At 34.8% G+C, this 20788-nt stretch overlaps 2 protein-coding genes across 4 annotated transcripts; one reads left to right on the top strand and one right to left on the bottom strand.

Annotated features, from left to right (window-relative positions):
- The first annotated feature begins 751 nt into the window (after positions 1–751).
- Positions 752–5793, top strand: LOC120175788 (COBW domain-containing protein 1-like). 3 transcript variants are annotated; one of them, XM_039182348.1, is made up of 10 exons: positions 752–1153; positions 1611–1676; positions 1834–2014; positions 2174–2370; positions 2659–2709; positions 2817–2908; positions 3660–3750; positions 4917–4991; positions 5217–5321; positions 5442–5793. In XM_039182348.1, the coding sequence occupies exons 1-10, from the start codon at positions 818–820 to the stop codon at positions 5577–5579; spliced, it is 1332 nt and encodes a 443-aa protein (XP_039038279.1). In that variant the 5' UTR covers positions 752–817; the 3' UTR covers positions 5580–5793. The 3 variants fall into 3 exon arrangements, with proteins under 3 accessions (XP_039038279.1, XP_039038280.1, XP_039038278.1); XM_039182349.1 differs by having other exon boundaries at positions 3660–3724; positions 4918–4991; XM_039182347.1 differs by having other exon boundaries at positions 753–1153; positions 3660–3772; positions 4918–4991.
- A 6172-nt stretch (positions 5794–11965) lies between these two features.
- LOC120175809 (pyrophosphate-energized vacuolar membrane proton pump-like) lies at positions 11966–17522 on the bottom strand. The gene is made up of 8 exons (XM_039182364.1): positions 17209–17522; positions 14750–15324; positions 14237–14616; positions 13845–13931; positions 13423–13753; positions 12629–13039; positions 12467–12526; positions 11966–12369 (listed from the first exon to the last, which is right to left on the bottom strand). Exons 1-8 carry the CDS (start codon positions 17453–17455, stop codon positions 12163–12165), a joined length of 2298 nt encoding a protein of 765 aa, XP_039038295.1. The 5' UTR covers positions 17456–17522; the 3' UTR covers positions 11966–12162.
- Between the last annotated feature and the right edge of the window lie 3266 nt (positions 17523–20788).

Consider the following 20788-nt stretch of genomic DNA (forward strand, 5'->3'; position numbering starts at 1 on the left):
TTTCCCGACTGAACTAATTTAGTGGTGGGCCGTTTTAACCAAATTAATTCAATTTGGTCGATAAATTAGATTAAAACCGAAAAATGAACACCCCATTTTCTTTTGATTAATGTTTTTGTAATAGTCTTATGTTACTTTACCTATATTTTATATTAATTTATCGAATTCTAATACTATGCATTAATTTATATGATATCATAATTTAAAATTATGACATCGTATTATGAAATTTCTAGCTTCTCCTTTATGAGCTACTGTGTTCACATTATATGTATGTATTCATTATTATTTAAATTGTTTATTTTTAAATAATAATTATTTTATAATAACTTCTTATTAATAAAACAAACCTATATATAATAGGTATAATATAAAAAATAACTCTAATATTTATTAAAATGGTCATTTTGACCCCTTTCTTTTTTTTAGAGTATATTGTGTATAATGTTTTATTTTGGACAAAACATTTTAATATAGATGAAAATCGTTAATTAACGTATTATTAATATTTAAAATAAGGTTTTTTTAAAAAAATAAAATATTAATGATTAAGATACTCTATAAAAATAAATATCGAAGTGACAATTTTATTAAATATTAACGTCTTTTTATCTTAAATTAAAATATAGATATTAAAATATATTAAACTAAAATGATGATTTGTATAAGTTTATGCGTATAAAATATTTGAGCACAAAATTACAAGAGCAAAGGGCTAAGCTAAAAAAAGGAAATATCTAAAGCCCCAAATTAAAACAGAAGATAAGCCTCCATTCTTGCTATTTCCATTTCCTTCCCAAAACCAACAAACACAGAAATGGCGACGCTGTCAATGGACATAGCCACAACTTTCATCAACTTCACCACTCGTTGCGGCGGTGTTCGCCGCCCTCCAACCGCACCTCTCTCCGGGGTCATCCCTCTCTTCTTCAAACCCTCTACCATCCATACTCGGTCCCTTTCTTCCAAAACACTGTCGCCTTTGTCTCGCTCTGTTTTATGCACCTCCAAAGCTAACCGCTTCCGCCAGTTCTCTGTATCCGCCACAGCCACTGCTACTCCGCAAAGCGAGGATTCCGACGTTTGCACTAAAATTCCGCCTGATAATCGTATTCCCGCCACCATAATTACCGGCTTTTTGGGTTCTGGCAAGGTAATAATTGCTTTACCAAAGGTCAACATGGTCGTTAAATTAAAATATTTTGATTACAGGGTTTACCCCGATTCTGTTAATGTTCTGGGTAGTAATTTTTTTATACAAATTTACTGCATTTAGCTTTTAAGTTGGTAGTAATAGCAAAAACGTTACCTTGGCGGAAAATATAGATATGACATGATTGTCAGGTTTGTCATTTGTGGCTCATAGCCTCATTGAATACTTTTTTTTTAACTTTTCCCAATTTTGAAATTCTGAATATTCTTGCAATAGATGCTACATATGAAGACTCACTTTCTTTTTTACGTTTAACATTCCAATTTATTGACTAAAAGTTGTTATATTGTCAGTCAGCAATGATGATAGGAACTCAGCTTTTCTCTTTTAAAGTTATTGATTTAATAAGTTTGTTGGCCGTATTGATCTGTTTTAACTTTTATGTGTTGTGGAACAGACAACATTACTCAATCACATCTTGACTGCAGATCATGGGAAGCGCATAGCAGTGATAGAGAATGAGGTATGGAGTTTGATTCCACTTCAAACTTGTTTGCTTGATGTGATATCGATAAATGGTTCACCATAGTTAGCCTTTTGGAAAATCATTACAATGGGTGAGATATAAATGTGTAATTTATTATTATTAACTCTTTTCTTTTTCAAATTGAAAATTTCAGTTTGGCGAAGTAGATATTGATGGCTCTCTTGTCGCTGCTAAATCTGCCGGGGCTGAGGACATAGTCATGCTTAACAATGGCTGTCTCTGCTGTACTGTAAGGGGCGACCTTGTGAGGATGATTGCAGAGCTAGTCAATAGGAAGAAAGGGAAATTTGACCATATTGTAATAGAGACTACAGGTTGAATTTTTTTTCAAAGAACCTGTGAAAATTTATAAAAAGGGAATTAGATATTCTTTATTTCTATTTGTTTTGGTGTATACATGAGATTTCCCCTTAGTTTGAGCATGAGAAGTTACTAATTATTGCTTATTTTACATTCCATATTCACCTTATCAGGATTGGCAAATCCTGCCCCAATCATTCAGACATTTTATGCCGAGGATCAGGTTTTCAATGATGTCAAGTTAGATGGTGTTGTAACTTTAGTTGATGCCAAACATGCGACCTTTCATCTGGACGAGGTCAAACCAAAGGGAGTGGTCAATGAGGCAGTAGAGCAAATTGCTTATGCTGACCGCATAATTGTAAACAAGGTACTTATGGTGACATGTTAACTAGATCACAACAAAACATGATTGAACTTATTTAATTCTCTTGAGCTTTGACTCAAAACCATTGCCTAATATTCTGGATGCAGCCTGCCACACCTTAATTCCTTTAAACCATGATGAATTTCTACATCATTTTGAAAGACAACGTTCAGTTCATTTAAATAATTTTGCTCATAGTACTCTTGATAGGACGTGTTCAAAGACTTCATCTGTTATATTGAATTTAGTTTTCTAATGGCTAGCTGATATGATTATTTGTTCTTCTGATAGACTGATCTTGTTGGCGAGCCAGAAATTACGTCCTTGGTTAAGCAGATAAGGGTGTGTTTTCTTCCTTTTTCTATTAAATAATTTTATTGCAACTTTAGTATGTGATGTGTTATTTATTTTGCATTGTTCTAAGTGAAGATGACATTGCCTGCTTGCAGAACATTAATAGCATGGCTCATCTCAAGCGGACAGAGTTTGGAAAAGTTGACTTGGAGTATGTGCTTGGAATAGGAGGATTTGATTTGGAGAGGTTGTTTCCTGCTCTTATTTAGTAGCTCCATTGTCAATAAAATAAATCATTCTAGTAACTAATTCAAGTATTGTTGTTTTGCAATTTTATCATAATAATGTTCTATTTTTGTTGAGAGCAAAGCGTTTCTTCTGATGCAGGAGCTTTAATTATTTTATATTATTTTTTACTTCAGTAATATTTGTTAATTATGATGCATTATGGATGGCTAAGATTATATGATACTTAGGGTTTCAATCTAGGGTTAGGATTATTAGTTATCTTTAGGGTTTAAATCTAGGGGTAGGATTATAACTTTATTAGCATCCCTAGTATATATTAGCTGTAAAAGATCTACAGCCACGACATTCTTTTTATTATTTTCTTGAATTAGTAGAGAAAAACTAGAGGTTTTTGTAACCCTAGGTTTTCTAAAGTTCCATCATCTCTTACTTGTTTGTTCAGCCCTAATTGTATTGATTCACTGCTGTTTCTCCCTTAAAACATGTCACCTGGACTCTTTGATTTGGCCTTAGAACTTCCATCTGATCTTCTTTTCCATTTTGAACTTCCATCATACTTCTTTTCCTATTGGATCTATTGGATTGTTCATACTTATATTCCTAGGGGGCTATTTGTAGTTTCATCCATGTCACCGGCATTATGTGTAACTTTTTACTTTTGATGACTATCCATTTCCTCAGAATTGTATGCTGTTTTTCACCCCATGAATTTAGGTTGTTGACTAACTTTTGTGCTTAAATATTTCCAGAATTGAGAGTTCCGTCAATGATGAAGGTGCAAAAGATCATGATCATGACCACAATCATGATCATGGCCACGATCATCACCATCATCATCATCATGAACACGACCATAAACATGGTAAAGTTACCTGTTATGATACCAAATAGTCATTTTGCATATGCTTTTAAGGTTTTCTTCATTTTTCTTGTTTGTCTTTATAAGCAAAAGTACATGTTTACTTTTCTTGAAAGTGGTATTTGGTTTAATTTTGTTTCTAATAGTCGTATTGGTTGCTTTCTTGTTATAATCTTCTGCATGCTTTGTTGTTTACATCATTTCTTTGTTAATTGATTTCAGTTTTATCATTTAGATAGAAGCCGTGCTTTGTGCTTTTATCATGTTAATACATGGCGACTTGTGCATAATGTCTAATGTGTGATCTTAATGTTTCATAATAATTTGTGAATCACGGAATTGCCTATTGACTTAATGATTAAATATCTAGTTGTCCCCAAATCGATTTATTTGGTGGAATATGCTAGGAGCAGGAACAAGTTTGAGCTATTGCTGACATGTCAAATTGCTGAAAGCATAATCAGCTCTAAAGAATCCGCTGGCTAGTTGTTACTTCTGTTACCATCGAATCTGTCACACTCGTAAGTAGGTACAAGGTCATAAAGGATGGCCAAATTGTCATCCAATTGCGGATATGCATATTCATCTCTTCCAATCAGTCCACCTGAACTGAAATTCTGGTTTGATGTGGATTTGTTACTTGAGCAATGTCATATTGTTGATACTTTTGTCTATCCAAATCCGAAGTTTGGATTTTAAAGAAATTGGCAATAGTTAGAATCAAGAAGAAATGAGATTAGCTTATCATCACGTGGCACTTGCTCACTTCTATAATGATTCTGAGTTTGAAGCCTTCTTTCATGCTACTGGTTACTGATAGTCCCAGGCTTTATCCTGTGGGAACTAGAGCTCATAAAATCTAATATTGTAGGTATCTGGGCTACAAAAATAATTTGGAATTCCATATAACAACCCAAACTACATTTGCAAGGGATCTCATAGCTCCCTAATGCCATCCCTATCCATAGTTTGTCATTAGTTTCTAGGCTTGGGCTACTGATTTAGGCCCTCTATTTATGGTTTATCGTAGGCAAGGGAATTTGGATATGTTTATGCATGCTTGCTAATGTTTAAGATACCATATCAACAGTCTGAAGCTATACTCTACTACTTATACTGAAGCTAGTATCTTGCTTTTTTGTATGCAGATCATGATCATACTCACGACCCAGGAGTTTCCTCTGTCAGCATAGTTTGCGAAGGGAGCTTAGATCTTGAGAAGGTTGGTTTTAAAGCATAATATACCTCCAAGGCTCCAACTATAAATGAGATTATTGTGATCCTAAATTATAGACCTATGAACTTGCCAGCTCAGTTAAAAATGAGATTTCTCCGTCTCCGTTGGTGCTTTGGAATTTGTTTCATTATTAGGGGTAGCTATTGTTTAGGTTAAAGTGTTAAAAAGCTTTCATCATTGGTATTATGTACTTCCGCCATTATCTTGCAGGCTAACATTTGGCTCGGTACATTGTTGTTGGATCGTAGCGAGGACATTTATCGGATGAAAGGTCTTCTTTCTGTTCAGGGCATGGATGAGAGGTTCGTCTTTCAGGTGAGAAAAAATGTTGTTTTTATCTTATCATCTGCTACTACATTTTGCACCCTATTGCAAATGGAAACGAAGAGGGAATGGTGAATTATGTTTTTGTTTTGATGATGTGGAAATGAATAGGGAGTTCATGACATATTCCAAGGATCACCAGACCGGTTATGGGGAGCGGACGAACCGAGAGTAAACAAGATTGTTTTCATCGGGAAGAACTTGAATGCAGAGGAACTGGAGAGGGGTTTTAAAGCTTGTTTACTGTGATGATTTGATCCTCTGAGCAGAGTAGACCATTGCATTTTGACCTTATAATATACCTAGAGATAGATATATAAATATAAGGGCTCCTATTTCTTCTGGCATTTATGGATAGAGAAACATACGTGCTTGAATGTGCAAGGTGGGAAACAACAATGTTATTTATTTTCATCATTTAATGTTTGTAGAGAGGTTTCCGACACTATTGTTAGGAAATAAACCGAGTACGAGTAATTTCCCTATAACCAGATTTGTAAGAATGCGAAATAAAAGCGGAAAAATAATACCCGAAATTGATAACGGAGTTCAGCCAATTGTGCTTACGTCTCCGGGCTGCTGCAGATCTTTTACTAAGAGAAAATTTACAGGTGTTTACACAACACACTTGAGAGAGAACTAGAAGATTTTGGGATGATTTTGAAGCTAAATGAGCTAGGGTATTTATAGTTAAAACTTAGGGACTAATCTTTGAAAATACTCTAAAGTCTAGTGACAAAAAATAATTAACCCAAACCTAAATTCAACAAAATTAGGCAGCCACCCATTTATTCAAAGCAGCCCCCCCACCTTTGAATATCAAGCAGCCACCGGCTGCTAGTATTCATATTTGACCAACAATCTCCCACTTGAAGACTGATTTTAATCTATCTTCACACCTCGATCGATGCAGCAGCTTTTCTAGTCTTGTTACTCTAGCATGCCAACTGAAGTTGAACACAACTTCAGTTTGTCCGTGGTCACCGTCTTTGTCAACATGTCTGCTGGATTTTGAGCTCCACTGATCTTTTCAAGTTTCAAAATTCCATCTTCTAGAAGAGACCGGATAAAATGATATCGCAATTGTATGTGCTTCGTCCTGGAATGAAAAGACGGATTCTTCGCTAGATGGATAGCACTTTGACTGTCGCAATATAAGACATTGTTTTCTTGTTTCTTGCCTAACTCATTCAAGAAACTTTGGAGCCAGACCATCTCTTTGCTGGCTTCCGTAACAGCGACATATTCTGCTTCGGTTGTGGAGAGAGCAACTATCTTCTGTAGTTGAGAAACCCAACTCACTGCGGTTCCTCCTAGAGTATAGACATACCCTGTAGTGCTTCTTCTGATGTCAACATTTCCGGCTAAGTCAGCATCTACATAGCCTGTCAGTATCGTATCTCCACCTTTGAAACAAAGTGCTTTGTTTGTGGTACCTCGCAGATATCTGAGGATCCATTTGACTGCTTCCCAGTGTATTTTGCATGGATTATTCATGTACCTGCTAACAGCTCCCACTGCTTGAGCAATATCTGGTCTGGTACAAACCATGGCATACATCAGACTTCCAATTGCTGAGGCATACGGCACCTTCACCATGTGTGCACGTTCTTCCTCCGTCTTTGGTGACTGTTCTTTGGAGAGTCTGAAATGAACACCTAAAGGTGTATTTACTGGTTTAGCATCTTGCATGTTGAACCTAGAGAGTACTTTGTTGATGTACTCAGCCTGTGATAACATCAAAGTCCCCGACTTTGTGTCTCTCTTGATCCTCATCCCAAGAATCTGCTTTGCAGCGCCCAGATCCTTCATAGCAAACTGCTTCGACAATTTTTGCTTTAAGTGTATAATCTCTTGCATGTTTGAGCCTGCAACGAGCATGTCATCAACGTACAATAATAAAATAATGAAGCTGTTGTTGAACCTCTTGATGTAACAACAATGATCTGCTTGGCATCTGGTAAAACCACTACTACCCATGAAACTATCGAACTTCTTGTACCACTGTCTAGGAGCTTGTTTTAAACCATACAAGCTCTTCTTCAACCTGCATACCAGGTTTTTCTTGCCTGCCTCTATGAAGCTTTCTGGCTGCCTCATATAGATTTCTTCCTCCAAATCACCATGAAGGAAAGCTGTCTTTACATCTAACTGCTCAAGATGTAAATTTTCTGCAGCTACAATTTTCAACACCAGTCTGATTGTAGACAGTTTCACGACTGGAGAGAAAATTTCATTGTAATCAATACCTTCTTTTTGCTGAAAGCCTTTGACAACCAATCTTGCTTTGTAACGTTTGCTCCCATCGTGCTCTTCTTTGATCCTGTAAATCCACTTGTTATGGAGCGCTCTCTTGCCTGGTGGTAATTCAGCTAATTCCCACGTCTGATTTGACATAAGCGAGTCCATCTCATCTTTCATGGAAGACTCCCACTTGACTGAATCCTCCACTTGCATTGCTTCATCATAACACTCTGGTTCACCATTGTCAGTCAGCAACAAGTAGTGTAAAGAAGGTGAATACCGTTGGGTTGGTTTAGGAATTCTGGAGGAGCGTCTCAGTTCTGGTGTGCCTGGTTCTTCCTCTTGAACTGCTTCAGGACTGATCTGAACATCATTTCTAGAAATCTCCTCGAACTCAGCAAATTCCTTTGTTTCAGCCTCGGTATTACTTGATTCTGCGGTTGACCTGTCTTTGTACATCACATTTTCATTGAAAATGATGTCTCTGCTTCTGATGATCTTTCGATTTTCGTAGTCCCAAAACCGGAAACCGAACTCATCACCGCCATAACCAACAAAGGCACATTTGTTGGACTTAGCATCAAGTTTACTTCTTTCAGCAGAGTCTATGTGTACATAAGAAATACAACCAAACACTCTTAAGTGTGAAAGGTTTATTTCTTTCTTGCTCCAAGCTTCCTCTGGTATTCCGCCATCCAAAGGAACAGAGGGCCCACGGTTGATCAGGTAAGCTGCAGTGTTGATAGCTTCAGCCCATAGAAATTTGGGCAATCCGGCATGTATCCTCATGCTTCTAGCACGTTCATTCAGAGTTCAGTTCATGCGCTCTGCTACGCCATTCTGCTGCGGTGTTATGGGAACTGTTTTCTCCATCTTAATCCCATTGTTTGCGCAGAAATCTCTGAATCTACTGTCTCTGTACTCTCCTCCATTGTCAGACCTCAACCTCTTGACTTTCAAACCAGTCTCATTTTCCACCATGGCCTTCCATTTTCTAAAGGTATCAAAGACTTCTGATTTCTTCTTCAGAAAATAAACCCACACCTTCCTTGTTGAATCATCGATGAAGGTGACATAATATAGTGAGCCTGCAAGAGATGGAACTGGGGATGGTCCCCATACATCAGTATGAATCAATTCTAACCTTTCTGCCTTGGGTGCCTTGTCAATCTTTGCAAAACTGACTTTCTTTTGTTTTCCAAAGATGCAATCCTCGCATAGTCCGACATCTACATTCTTTAGATCCGGCAACTTCCCTTTTGACAGAAGTATCTTCATTCCTTTCTCGCTCATATGGCCAAGCCTTTGGTGCCATAGGTTTGATTTTCCATCAGCATCTGCTACTGCAATGATATTCTCTAAATTTGAGGTTACATAGAGAGTACCAGTCTTCTTACCACGAGCAATGACGAGTGCTCCTTTGGTAATCTTCCATTCACAACCTGAAAATGTTGTACTATATCCTTCTCCATCAAGCTGTCCAACAGAAATCAGATTTCTTTTGAGGCCAGGAATATGTCTCACTCCTGTCAGCTTCCAGGTGGTCTGGTTTGGCAGCTTTAGTCGGATATCTCCTTTTCCGACGATCTTCAAGGTTTCATCATCAGCAAGATGAACCTTCCCAAAATCACCACTGATATAGTTCTCCATGATTTCTTGGCATGGGGTGGAGTGGAAAGATGCCCCTGAATCCAAGATCCATGATTCAATCGGACTGTTGACGCTTAGAATCATGGCATCACCTGTCTCCTCTGTCACGTTGGCAGATTCCTGTGCACCGGTATCTTTCTTCAGTGCTCGGCAATCTCTTTTAAAGTGACCTTTCTTGCCACAATTATAACAGGTAAAATCTTTCTTTCCCGTTCTGGATTTTTCCCGTCTGGATTTGGATCTGCCACGATTTGAATTTCTTTCTGAAGTTCTCCCTCTGGACTCCGTGTGCAAGGCTGAGGAGGTTGATGCTTCACCGATTCTCTCCGTCGAATTTCTTCGCTCAGTACCAGATCCCGAACATCGTCGAATTTCAATTTACTATTTCCCGACGAGCTGCTAACTGCTGTAACAGTAGCATTCCAACTGTCTGGTAGAGATGATAAGAGATTAAAGCTCGAACTTCATCATCGAATTCAATTTCCACGGAACTCAACTGGGTTGTGATTGTGTTGAGTTCATTCAGGTGTTGAGCCACTGATGCCCCTTCCGTCATCCGCAAATTGAATAATCGCCTCATCAAATAAACTTTGTTTGAGGCCGATGGCTTCTCATACATACTGGAGAGAGCCGCCATAAGACCCGTCGTGGTCTTTTCCTTTGCTATGTTGAAAGCAACATTGCGGGATAACGTCAGTCGGATAACTCCGAGGGCTTGTCTGTCGAGAAGAGCCCAGTCTTCATTCTTCATGCCCTCTGGTTGCTTTCCTGAAAGAGGTTGATATAGATTTTTCTGGTACAAAAAATCTTCAATCTGCATCTTCCAAAAGCCAAAGTCCGCACCATCGAACTTTTCAATTTTCACCTTCCCTTCGTCTGCAGCCATCGCTCCCACTCGAATCTGGCTTCGTTTGGATCGTTTTTGACAATTTTTGCGAACCACCGTGTATTAAAACACCTCCGTCGACAAATTCGTATCGCCGACCGAATTTCACTATTCACGAAATTCACTATTCACGTGAATAGTAATGAATAGTAACCTCGCAGAAAAATTGACAAAATTCACAACCAAAAGCTCTGATACCAGTTGTTAGGAAATAAACCGAGTACGAGTAATTTCCCTATAACCAGATTTGTAAGAATGCGAAATAAAAGCGGAAAAATAATACCCGAAATTGATAACGGAGTTCAGCCAAATTGTGCTTACGTCTCCGGGCTGCTGCAGATCTTTTACTAAGAGAAAATTTACAGGTGTTTACACAACACACTTGAGAGAGAACTAGAAGATTTTGGGATGATTTTGAAGCTAAATGAGCTAGGGTATTTATAGTTAAAACTTAGGGACTAATCTTTGAAAATACTCTAAAGTCTAGTGACAAAAAATAATTAACCCAAACCTAAATTCAACAAAAATTAGGCAGCCACCCATTTATTCAAAGCAGCCCCCCCACCTTTGAATATCAAGCAGCCACCGGCTGCTAGTATTCATATTTGACCAACAACTATTGATGCTTCAACTATAAGCTTACGTATATAAATTATTGAATAAATAGTATGATACGAAATTTTGGATTGGGTTAATACTGTGTCCAGTCATCCCAATTCAACAAGGGTAAATTATAAACTAATGTTGGACGATAAATAAGACGAGACATCGTAAATTATTTGAGTTTGACATATCAAAGTTTGATGAACATTTGAATTGAATGAATTTAAGTTAAAGTAGAACTTGTACTGAGTTTGAATTGAAGTTTGACTTCAAACTTCAATCAAACTAAGTGAGAATCTTTCGAGTTCAAGTTTGATTTGAGTGTTAATTTTATACTTTGAATTCAAGTTAAACTTATAATTTTAAACTCATGAGTTTTTGAATCAAGTTGAACTCGAAACTTTAAGTCGAGTTGAGTCAAGTTCAACTTTAAACTTTTCAACTTGAATCAAACTACAATATTCTAGTTTGAGTCGATTAAATCATTAATATCTAAGAAAATTCAATCTTTTTTATTACTAAAATTTTGAAAGTTATGCAATAGTTACTAATATTATTGATTCATAACAAAAATTATTATATTATAACATATGTTAAATTAATAATGACGCATTAACAAAATATAATACCTAATTTAATTTTTAAACTATTGACAAAATTTTACTTTAAACTTATTATATTTTTACCCAAAATAATTACAAATCTTTTGTTAATAATTTAGAATTAATACAAAACAGTTTTTTGTTGAAAGTTAATTCTCAATCATTTGACATTAAATCCTCGTACTATTAATATTCATAAATCCTCGATGGTCATTTAGTTTGCACAAAAGTTAAAGATCTTAAAACTTATAATTTACAATATTTTTTAAAAATATATATATATAACTTAAACACATTTGATCAAATTACTCGACTTTAAGTTATAGATTCTAAACTTAAATTCCTCTTCCTTTGAATTTCTTTTCTTAGAATTAGATTTAAAATTTAAAATTTGTTTTTCATTTCGGTAATTCTCTAAGATTTCAAGCAGTCAAAGATTATCCTCCCAGAAATCTTGGCTTCATTTCAATTCTCTCTTTCCATTTTGAAGTGTTCTTTAGACATCTATTTGACTTCCATTTGTCACGAATAAAAAACAAATTAATTAAAAGAACCATTCCTACACTAAATTATTATATCCAATCTAAATTAATCAGTTTCCAGAAAGAAAGAACTTGAATCCTCTCTCCAAATTGAAGTTGTAATTAAAATGATGGCAAAGGAAATTGAGATTACAAAATTTTCAAAAATTAAACTGTTCTAAATACCAAACAGAACCAACATTAACGACAAAACTACACTTAGAAAAATAATCCAGAACATTTTATAGTCGTTGAACGGGAACAACACTTACAGACTGGGAAGCTAAGCTGCAATAACCAGCCACAGTTGACAACATCTGTCCACTCTAAAAGATCTTGAAGAGTAGGCCACCGTGAGTGGCGAAAAAGGGTGCAAACACGAGCGATTCGACCGCCATAAGCTTGATAAGGATGTTAAGTGACGGACCAGACGTATCCTTGAGTGGATCTCCGACAGTGTCACCGATGACTGCTGCTTTGTGAGGATCAGATCCTTTTGGACCAAGGGTCCTTGCATGCTCCGAGGCGCCGGCCTGACAACGATAACGTATGATTCACCGCACAACCAAGGAACATTAGCTAGTAAGGAAACTAAAACAGGCATATCAAAATTGTTCACTTTGTATTTACCTCAATGTATTTCTTGGCATTGTCCCATGCCCCACCAGTGTTGGAAGCCGAGATAGCAATCTACGGAAGTCCGGTATTAAGTCGGAATGATAACCGTTCAGTACTAAACCAAAACAGAAATATAAAAAAACGATCAAATCGAATCTTTTGTTCCAGCTTTACCTGAACGCCAGACACAAGAGCACCAGCGAGAACACCGGCAAGAGTCTCGACGCCAAAGAAGGTTCCAACAATAAGGGGAGTAAGCATAACAAGGGCACCGGGAGGGATCATCTCCTTGATAGAGGCATCGGTTGAGATTTTTACACATGTAGCATAATCAGGCTTGGCAGTACCCTCCATGAGACCTGGAATGGTGTTGAACTGTCGGCGAACCTCCTCAACCATCTTTAAAGCTGCACTTCCAACACTCTTCATGGTCATAGCTGAGAACCAGTACGGAAGCATGGCACCAACTATTAAACCGATGAAAACCTTTGGGGTCAAGACATCAACAGTCGATATAGCTGCGCGGCTAACAAAAGCACCAAATAGGGCCAATGACACCAATGCTGCTGACCCAATGGCAAATCCCTGGACACATACAACAATAATACTTAAATATTACCAATACTAATTACAAAGTATAATAGTTTGGCATAAGAAAAGAAAAATTAACTTAGCTTCCAGGAAATACAACATTTATATGCAATCGGAGTGCGATATGGTTGGAGAGTAGCATGAAGTGGGATAGATTGATCATAAAATAGAATTCAGACTCTTAAGTCTGCTTGGGGTTTGGGAACTCATTAAAGAGATCAAATTGTAAAAAGAAGAGATGTTTCGTAGAAGCGTAAATACAGTAGTTATGATTTCGGCTATTCAGCTGTTATGCTATAATTGTCATTCAAGTAAACCAGTATTTGAAGTTAAAATCACTCTCCTCAGAACAGTCTGAAAATAATTGAATGCAGTACCTTTCCGATGGCAGCTGTGGTGTTGCCAGCAGCATCAAGAGCATCCGTTCTCTCACGAATGTGATGGCTCATGCCAGCCATTTCAGCAATACCTCCAGCATTGTCACTGATTGGACCATATGCATCAATGGCCAACCCAGTGGCAATGGTGCTCAACATTCCAAGGGCAGCAACTGCAACACCGTACATGGCGGCAAAGCTGAAACTAACAAAAATGCTAATTGCAATGGCAAAAATTGGGATGATCACAGATTTGTATCCTAAAGCCAGGCCAAATATAACATTGGTAGCTGCTCCTGTCCTGCAGGAATCAGCAACATCCTGCACAGGGCTGCACATAAATATAGGATAATTATGATCAAGATAGAAAATTTGAAGCAGGAATTCTAATAAAAAAAAACAAAGTTGAATCATTACCATACCTGTAAGCGTTACTGGTGTAGTACTCGGTAACAAAACCAATAATAAGTCCAGCCCAGAGACCAACACCAACGCACAAAAATAGTTGCCTGCAAAACAAATCATTTTAGTTGTTAAGATATCCTTTGCATGATGAAAGCAATCTACCACTTGCTTCATGTCTTCAATAAGATTTATAACAACATCCATGCTAATAAGATCCATATCGAATCAATTTTTCCAGCTATGCTGATCCTAAAGAAACATAATAGCTTAAACCCTTCCAAGCGGTAACTAAAGATAATTCGGGAATTAGAACTTAGGGAGTTAAATCTTACCTAATATCACAAAATTAGAAGCAGAGTTGTGTTACAGCATGCATCTAGTTGCTATATAACAGAATCTTGTATCTTACCAGTTCTTCACAGCTTTCTGAGCCCCGAAGTTGTAAATGGTGAAGGAAGATGGCACACCAATCCAAGTAACAATTGCAATACCAACAGTCATCAGAACAGTGGAAATAATAAGCTGCTTCTTTAAAGCTGGTTCAATTTCCTTGACAGCCTTGATTTCGAAGAAATCAGTAGCAAAAAGGGTTGTGATCAAACAGACCAGAATACCCACAGAACTAATGAGCAGAGGATACAACATGGCAGTGAACTCATGGTTTACTCCAAAGGAGGATATAGAAGCAATGACAAGAGCAGCACAAGAAGATTCAGCATATGAGCCAAATAGATCAGAACCCATACCGGCAATGTCACCAACATTATCACCAACATTATCAGCAATGACCTGATTCATAAAATAAACAAATGAATCATTTCTGGACTCGGTATGAGAAAATATTTACACTGTAAAGATGATTAACAAGCCTATATAATTCACGTGGAATAAACTTATATTCCGAAAGAATAATTCGGCTTACAGCTGGGTTTCTTGGGTCATCTTCTGGAATGTTCCTTTCAACCTTTCCTACAAGATCGGCACCGACATCAGCAGCCTTTGTATAGATACCACCACCGACTCTTCCAAAGAGTGCCATAGAGGATCCCCCGAGACCATAACCAGTAATAGCCTCAAAAAGGCCTTCCCAGTCATCACCATAGTACAGCTTGAATAGATTGATGGCAATGTAAAGCACCAACAGACCATTGGCTGCAAGGAGGAAACCCATCACTGCACCAGATCTAAATGCAACAATAAAAGCCTTTCCAACACCCTTTCTAGCTTCCAAGGTTGTTCTTGCATTAGCATATGTAGCAATTTTCATACCAAGGAACCCAGAAACAACCGAGGTGACTGCACCGAGCAAGAAGGATACAGTACTGAAGATAGCAGTGGCAAGAGCCGGTTTGCATGTTTTCTCCTTATCGTAGGTGCAAGGCTGACTCTTTGTGCTGAAGCCCTCAACAGAGCCCAGGAATAGGAAAATCAGGATAGCGAAAGCAATCATGAATATGCCAACATATTGATATTCAGTAAAAAGAAAGGATGTTGCACCTGTTGCACCCATACATCATTTGATTAATTGGTGTAGGTGATAATAGAACATAAACAACTGTCAACGGTTTATCACATCAATTAAAGTGCTATTGGTTACACATTTGAAAGCAGAATAACAAGCATAATCTTTAGAAACAATAAATGACACCAACTTTTAACATCACTGATGCATTAGGATAGAAACAAAAACCTAGAGCTTAGGACAAGAAACGATATCAAAACCTTCCAATCAGTCCAAATGCAGTAAAAAAAATGTACCACCATAAACTGAAGAACTAAGTTTGGCATGAAATTACCGATCAATCTTGGCCTATAGCCACAAAGGCCTAGTTTTTATACACTATTACTAGAAAAACTAAATATGCACCTCTCATAGGTCAAGTAATTAAATCTTTTGCATACAGAAATGCAAGAAAGCATTATCACATATAACATATTTTGATGCATCAGGTTATCAAGCTCAGCATCTTTCAGAGTTTTTGCAATTTTATCATTACAATTATTAACATGTTGATTATCCATAATTCTAAAATCAGTCTATTATAATCATTATGCAATAATATGTTACTCCTAAATTACTTATTCATCATTTTTACCCATACATTATTGAAAATAATTGCAAATAAAAGACAAATATTTTTGGTTGTTTTCAGATATATATTGATTACAATATATAAACACTGGTATTATATTATTTTATAATTTTTAATAAGGTATACATCTGCGTAATGGTACAAAAAAGTAAAATAACAAATTATTTATTTCCTTTGTTAAATTATTCAAGTATTGTTACTGAACGAGTTAGAATTCTTTTAACCCCTCTCAATAACTACAAATAAGCACAAGACAGCTACAATTTCCAAAAATAAAACAAAACCCTAAGCCTAAAATACAAAATATCTTCATTATTCTTAATACTAATTGTCGAAAATGGCACATGCTGATGTATTGTCAATTATAAGTGAAGATATATGGAAAATGGGCCACGTGCACTACAAGTGGAAGCAAAGGTAAAGATAATAGTGATATCCATAAAAGTAAATAATCTTTACTTAGATAAGACAACATATATTATAACTGTCAATAATGATAATTCCGCTAAAGTTAAAGCCTTTCTAATTTATAACTCCATTCAATACTAAATTAAACCTAAGTTTGATCATTTGAAAAATTATTAAGATTATATTAAATGTGAATGATGAGAAAGCGTATCTAATAGGACCCATAACTCCTTTTTCCCATCAAAAGCTAACAAAAACCCCAAATGTCCGTTGAAAGATATTACTGATCATAAGTAAGCAAATAAACAAAAATATCAAATTTAAACCTTATTCTATTCTTTTATTTACAGAAAATAATTTTGCGAAAAAATAGATTTCATTCAACACAACAGATTGCTTAAAATTATTTTAAGCTTTCAAAATATGTAAGACACTTTTCGGAAAGACTGCCTCTTAAGGCATTTGAACATTATTTGCACAATCATTCAAACAAAACATACATGTTGTTTTTATATAAATATAAGAATACATTTGATTTGAGCAATATAATATTCAGATATAAACCTATAATTTTAAAAAAAACGGAAAACGTCCAAATTTAAAATTTTAAAATTTTAAATTCAAATCACTGCACATCCTCCTCGAAAATTTGCAATGAGGGAAAAAAACAAACATGTTAATAAAATTAGAGATTTAAACCACTGAAACAAAACATGAGTTGAGCATTAAAGTTGCCTACATTTAAAATAAATCACTAATAATAATCACATATGAAGCAGTTTATCATTAATGGTTTACTCAAAGAGTGAATTTCGGGAATCGTTACTCAGACAAAAAAAAATGAAAACAAAAAACAGAACATTATATATATATCTTTTACCTTCCGAGATAGCGTTTTGAATTTCAGCGCACTTGGTGACGACGCCATGGTCATTTATTCCATCCTCTTCCTCGATCAAGTATTCGCCGAAGCCGTTCTTTTTAGTACTCGCCGACGCATTCCGCTCGGGGGTGAGCTTCACGCGCGACACCATCAGCCACTGTATCAACGAGAAAGCTATTCCAATGAGGGCGCATACTGGGACGACAATCTCCGTCGCCAACTCCGACAACACTGCTGCTCCCATCGCCGCAAACAGATAGAAGCCTCCGCCGCCGGGCACCGCAGAATATAGAAGAGAGTATTGATTTTGAGATGAAAGAGAAAGGAGAGAAACGAGTGGATATTGTTCAGGTGAATGTATTTATAGCGAGAAATGTGGAATATTATTTATTCCCCAAGAGGAATCCCGTGGATACGATTCTATTGTAATGAGGGTAAGCTTTTGGCTGATGCTCTTGTCTTTTACTCTCCTTGACTTTTTAACATGTTTCGTTCATTATTTGATTATGATTTAATTGTAAAATAAGTGTATATATTATTTTTTATTAATTTTAATTATTTCAAGTATATCTTTTACTAAAATGAATATTTAATATTTCATTCATTCTTATTTTAAATCTATTATTTTTTGTATTAATTTAAATAATATAAAATTAAATTAATTAAAAACTATTATTTAATGTATTGTTAAGAAAAATTAATTTTACAAAGTAATATTTAGATGTTATCAAAAGTCGTGTATTTAAAAAAAATCCCAGTAATATTATTTAAATAATGTTTAAGAAATTGTTAAAATTACTTTAAATATTATGAGTAAATAGAAAGACAAAGATTTGATTGGATAGAGGGGCAGAGGCATGGAAAGTTTTACCGTGTGGTAGTGTTAATATATGATTAAGAAAATACGTTATCGATTTTGTTATTATTTTTTTAATAAAATCGATAAAAAAAATTATCTAAAATATTATTATTTCTACCTAAAATATTAATATTTTTAACATTTCTAATAAAGTGTCTAATAACAACAAAATCGGTAAAATAATATCTTTCTTTAATTATATATTAGGGTTTTCGAACGTGAAACTCAAGATTAATGGAGACAAAGGGGTTGTTTGTTTCTCTCTTAATAAAATCATTCAGCGTTGAATGTTGAATCGTTCAGTATTTAGCGCTTTTGTTTCGCACTTCTGAATAATTCAGTGTTGACTGATTCAGCAAAACAGTACAGAATGATTCAGCACAAAAGTACATTATGAATGATTCAGAGTCATTATCAAATAACATGTCATATTTAGAATTAATTCATATAAAATCTTTGAATCATTTATCATTTGAATCATACAACGTTTAATTATTATGAAACAATAGCCCAAAAAAAAAAGAATACAACAGTTAATGAGATGATGACGTCGGGTGTGTTGAATGGCGTGCAAGCCTCTTATCCTACCCTATCCTCTCCTCTCCAACAATTTATTATTATTATTATTATTATTATTAAATTCCACGTCCACTCCATCTTTATCTTCTTTCTCTCCAGATATTTAGGATTTATATCTTCTTATCCATTGTTTTTGTGTCTTAAAATATTTTTGGTTTTCACTTCATTTAATTAAGTTGATACTTTTTCCTTCACAAAAAATGATTAATATGTTCCTTTTTGAAATTTAGTTGAATAATATAATCTCTCAATGAAATCTACTGAAAATTATTTTATTATTTCATAGTTCGGTTTTTTTAACATTTTTATTTTACAAATTTGGAATATTTTACATAATTAAAATTATCTTCTAGTAACACAATATCTGAATCAGATACTTTTATTTTAAAAAATATTTTTATTATTGATGTAAATAGTATTAAAAACTTTATTTAATAAAAGTACATCACATCAATCACGTTTTTACCAAACAAGTCTTTATTAACGTGGCAACGTCAAACGCAACCCTAATGATGTAACAATAAATTTGATTAAAATCTTTATTATTTGGTAATATTTAGGGTTAAAATGAAAGGAAGATAAAATGATAACAAACATATAGAAAATATATAAATTTTATCCAAAAAAATAATAAACACATGTGGTGTATTTATACAAATTGAATGTGTATGAAATTTGTCTTAAATCACTCAATAATACTATGTTTAAAAAATTATTTTTAAACATTTAAAAAAAGTCAATATCCAAATAATATAAAATTTGAGGATCTCACAATCAAATTTATCAATTTTGAGTTATTAAAGATAAATTCTAGATTTTGATTAGTCAATATGATAGTTAAAGACGATATCTAAAACTTCCTTTAATTGTTTTAATAATATGGATTTGATCAAAGTTTAAAACCAACCTTTGATAACTCAACAATCATCAAATTTGTCGGTAAGATTCTCAAATCCTACACACATGGATGGATAGGAAGTGGGAGGACCATCGACCCTGAAATTTTCAAATTCTCTTATTCTTTAAATTTTTTATGTATATTTTCTATTGATAATCTATTTTTAACCCTTAAAATTTTATAAGTCCATCCCCATAACATAAAGTTTTGAGTTTATCCTTGTATACTCTTTAGATATTGATATTTTTAAAGTATTTAAATATAATCTTTTAAATATATAATCACTGAGTAATTTAAGATAAAACTCATACATATGTGCATCATTGTTAATTGACTGGTGTTTTTGCAAATACATGTTTATTTTTTTAGATAAATCTTTTACATTTTTTGTATTTTTCTTCTTTATTTCATTTTAGTCGTGAATTATATAAATAATAAATATTCTAAGCACATTTATTAACAAGGTGTTGTTTTTCTAAATAATTTCTTTAAATTCTATTTATAGAGTAAATTAGTCAGCTATTACAAAACCCATTTGTTTATTTTCAAAATATTGTAATTCTCATTTTAATTTTGAATCTATTGTAGTTTGATTAGTTTAAAAGTTGAATTTACTGCACAATATCTTCATTTTTTCTCTAATTTTTTTGAATTAAAAATTATTGATAATTATTGTTGTAGGCAAATTCGACAAGTGACAAATATTTTTCCCACGATCCTTTTAATTCAATCACATAGGCTCTCAACATGACCTCTAGGATTTGGATCGTTCGCTCAGATTGTCTATCAGTCTGAGGATGAAATGTTGTGCTAAAATTCAATCGAGTTCCTAACGCTCCATGTAAAGACTTCTAAAACCTCGATGTTAATCTAGGATCTCGATCAGAAACAATAGAAGTTGGTACACCATGTAATCTGATAATTTCCCTGATAGAAGAATAAATATGGGAATAATCCTGATGGAACTTGGTGTTCAACTTTGACTTGCTGACAAATCAAGCATTTGGATACAAATTCCGTAATATCCCTTTTTCATTTCAGGCCACCAGTAACGACTCTTGAGATCCATATACATTTTGTTTCCTCATGGGTGCATCATCACCGGCTCTAGTGAGCTTTTGTTAACAAATTATTCTTCAACTTATCATTATCTGGAATTACTAATCTCCCTCGAAAGTATAGATTCTCATCCGCTTTAATCTCATAATCAGTAAGCTCTTCATTCTGTATTTGCCGTAACC

Source organism: Hibiscus syriacus, unplaced genomic scaffold, assembly GCF_006381635.1.
Source record: "Hibiscus syriacus cultivar Baekdansim isolate YM2019G1 unplaced genomic scaffold, ASM638163v2 tig00112215_pilon, whole genome shotgun sequence".
Lineage (NCBI taxonomy): Eukaryota > Viridiplantae > Streptophyta > Magnoliopsida > Malvales > Malvaceae > Hibiscus > Hibiscus syriacus.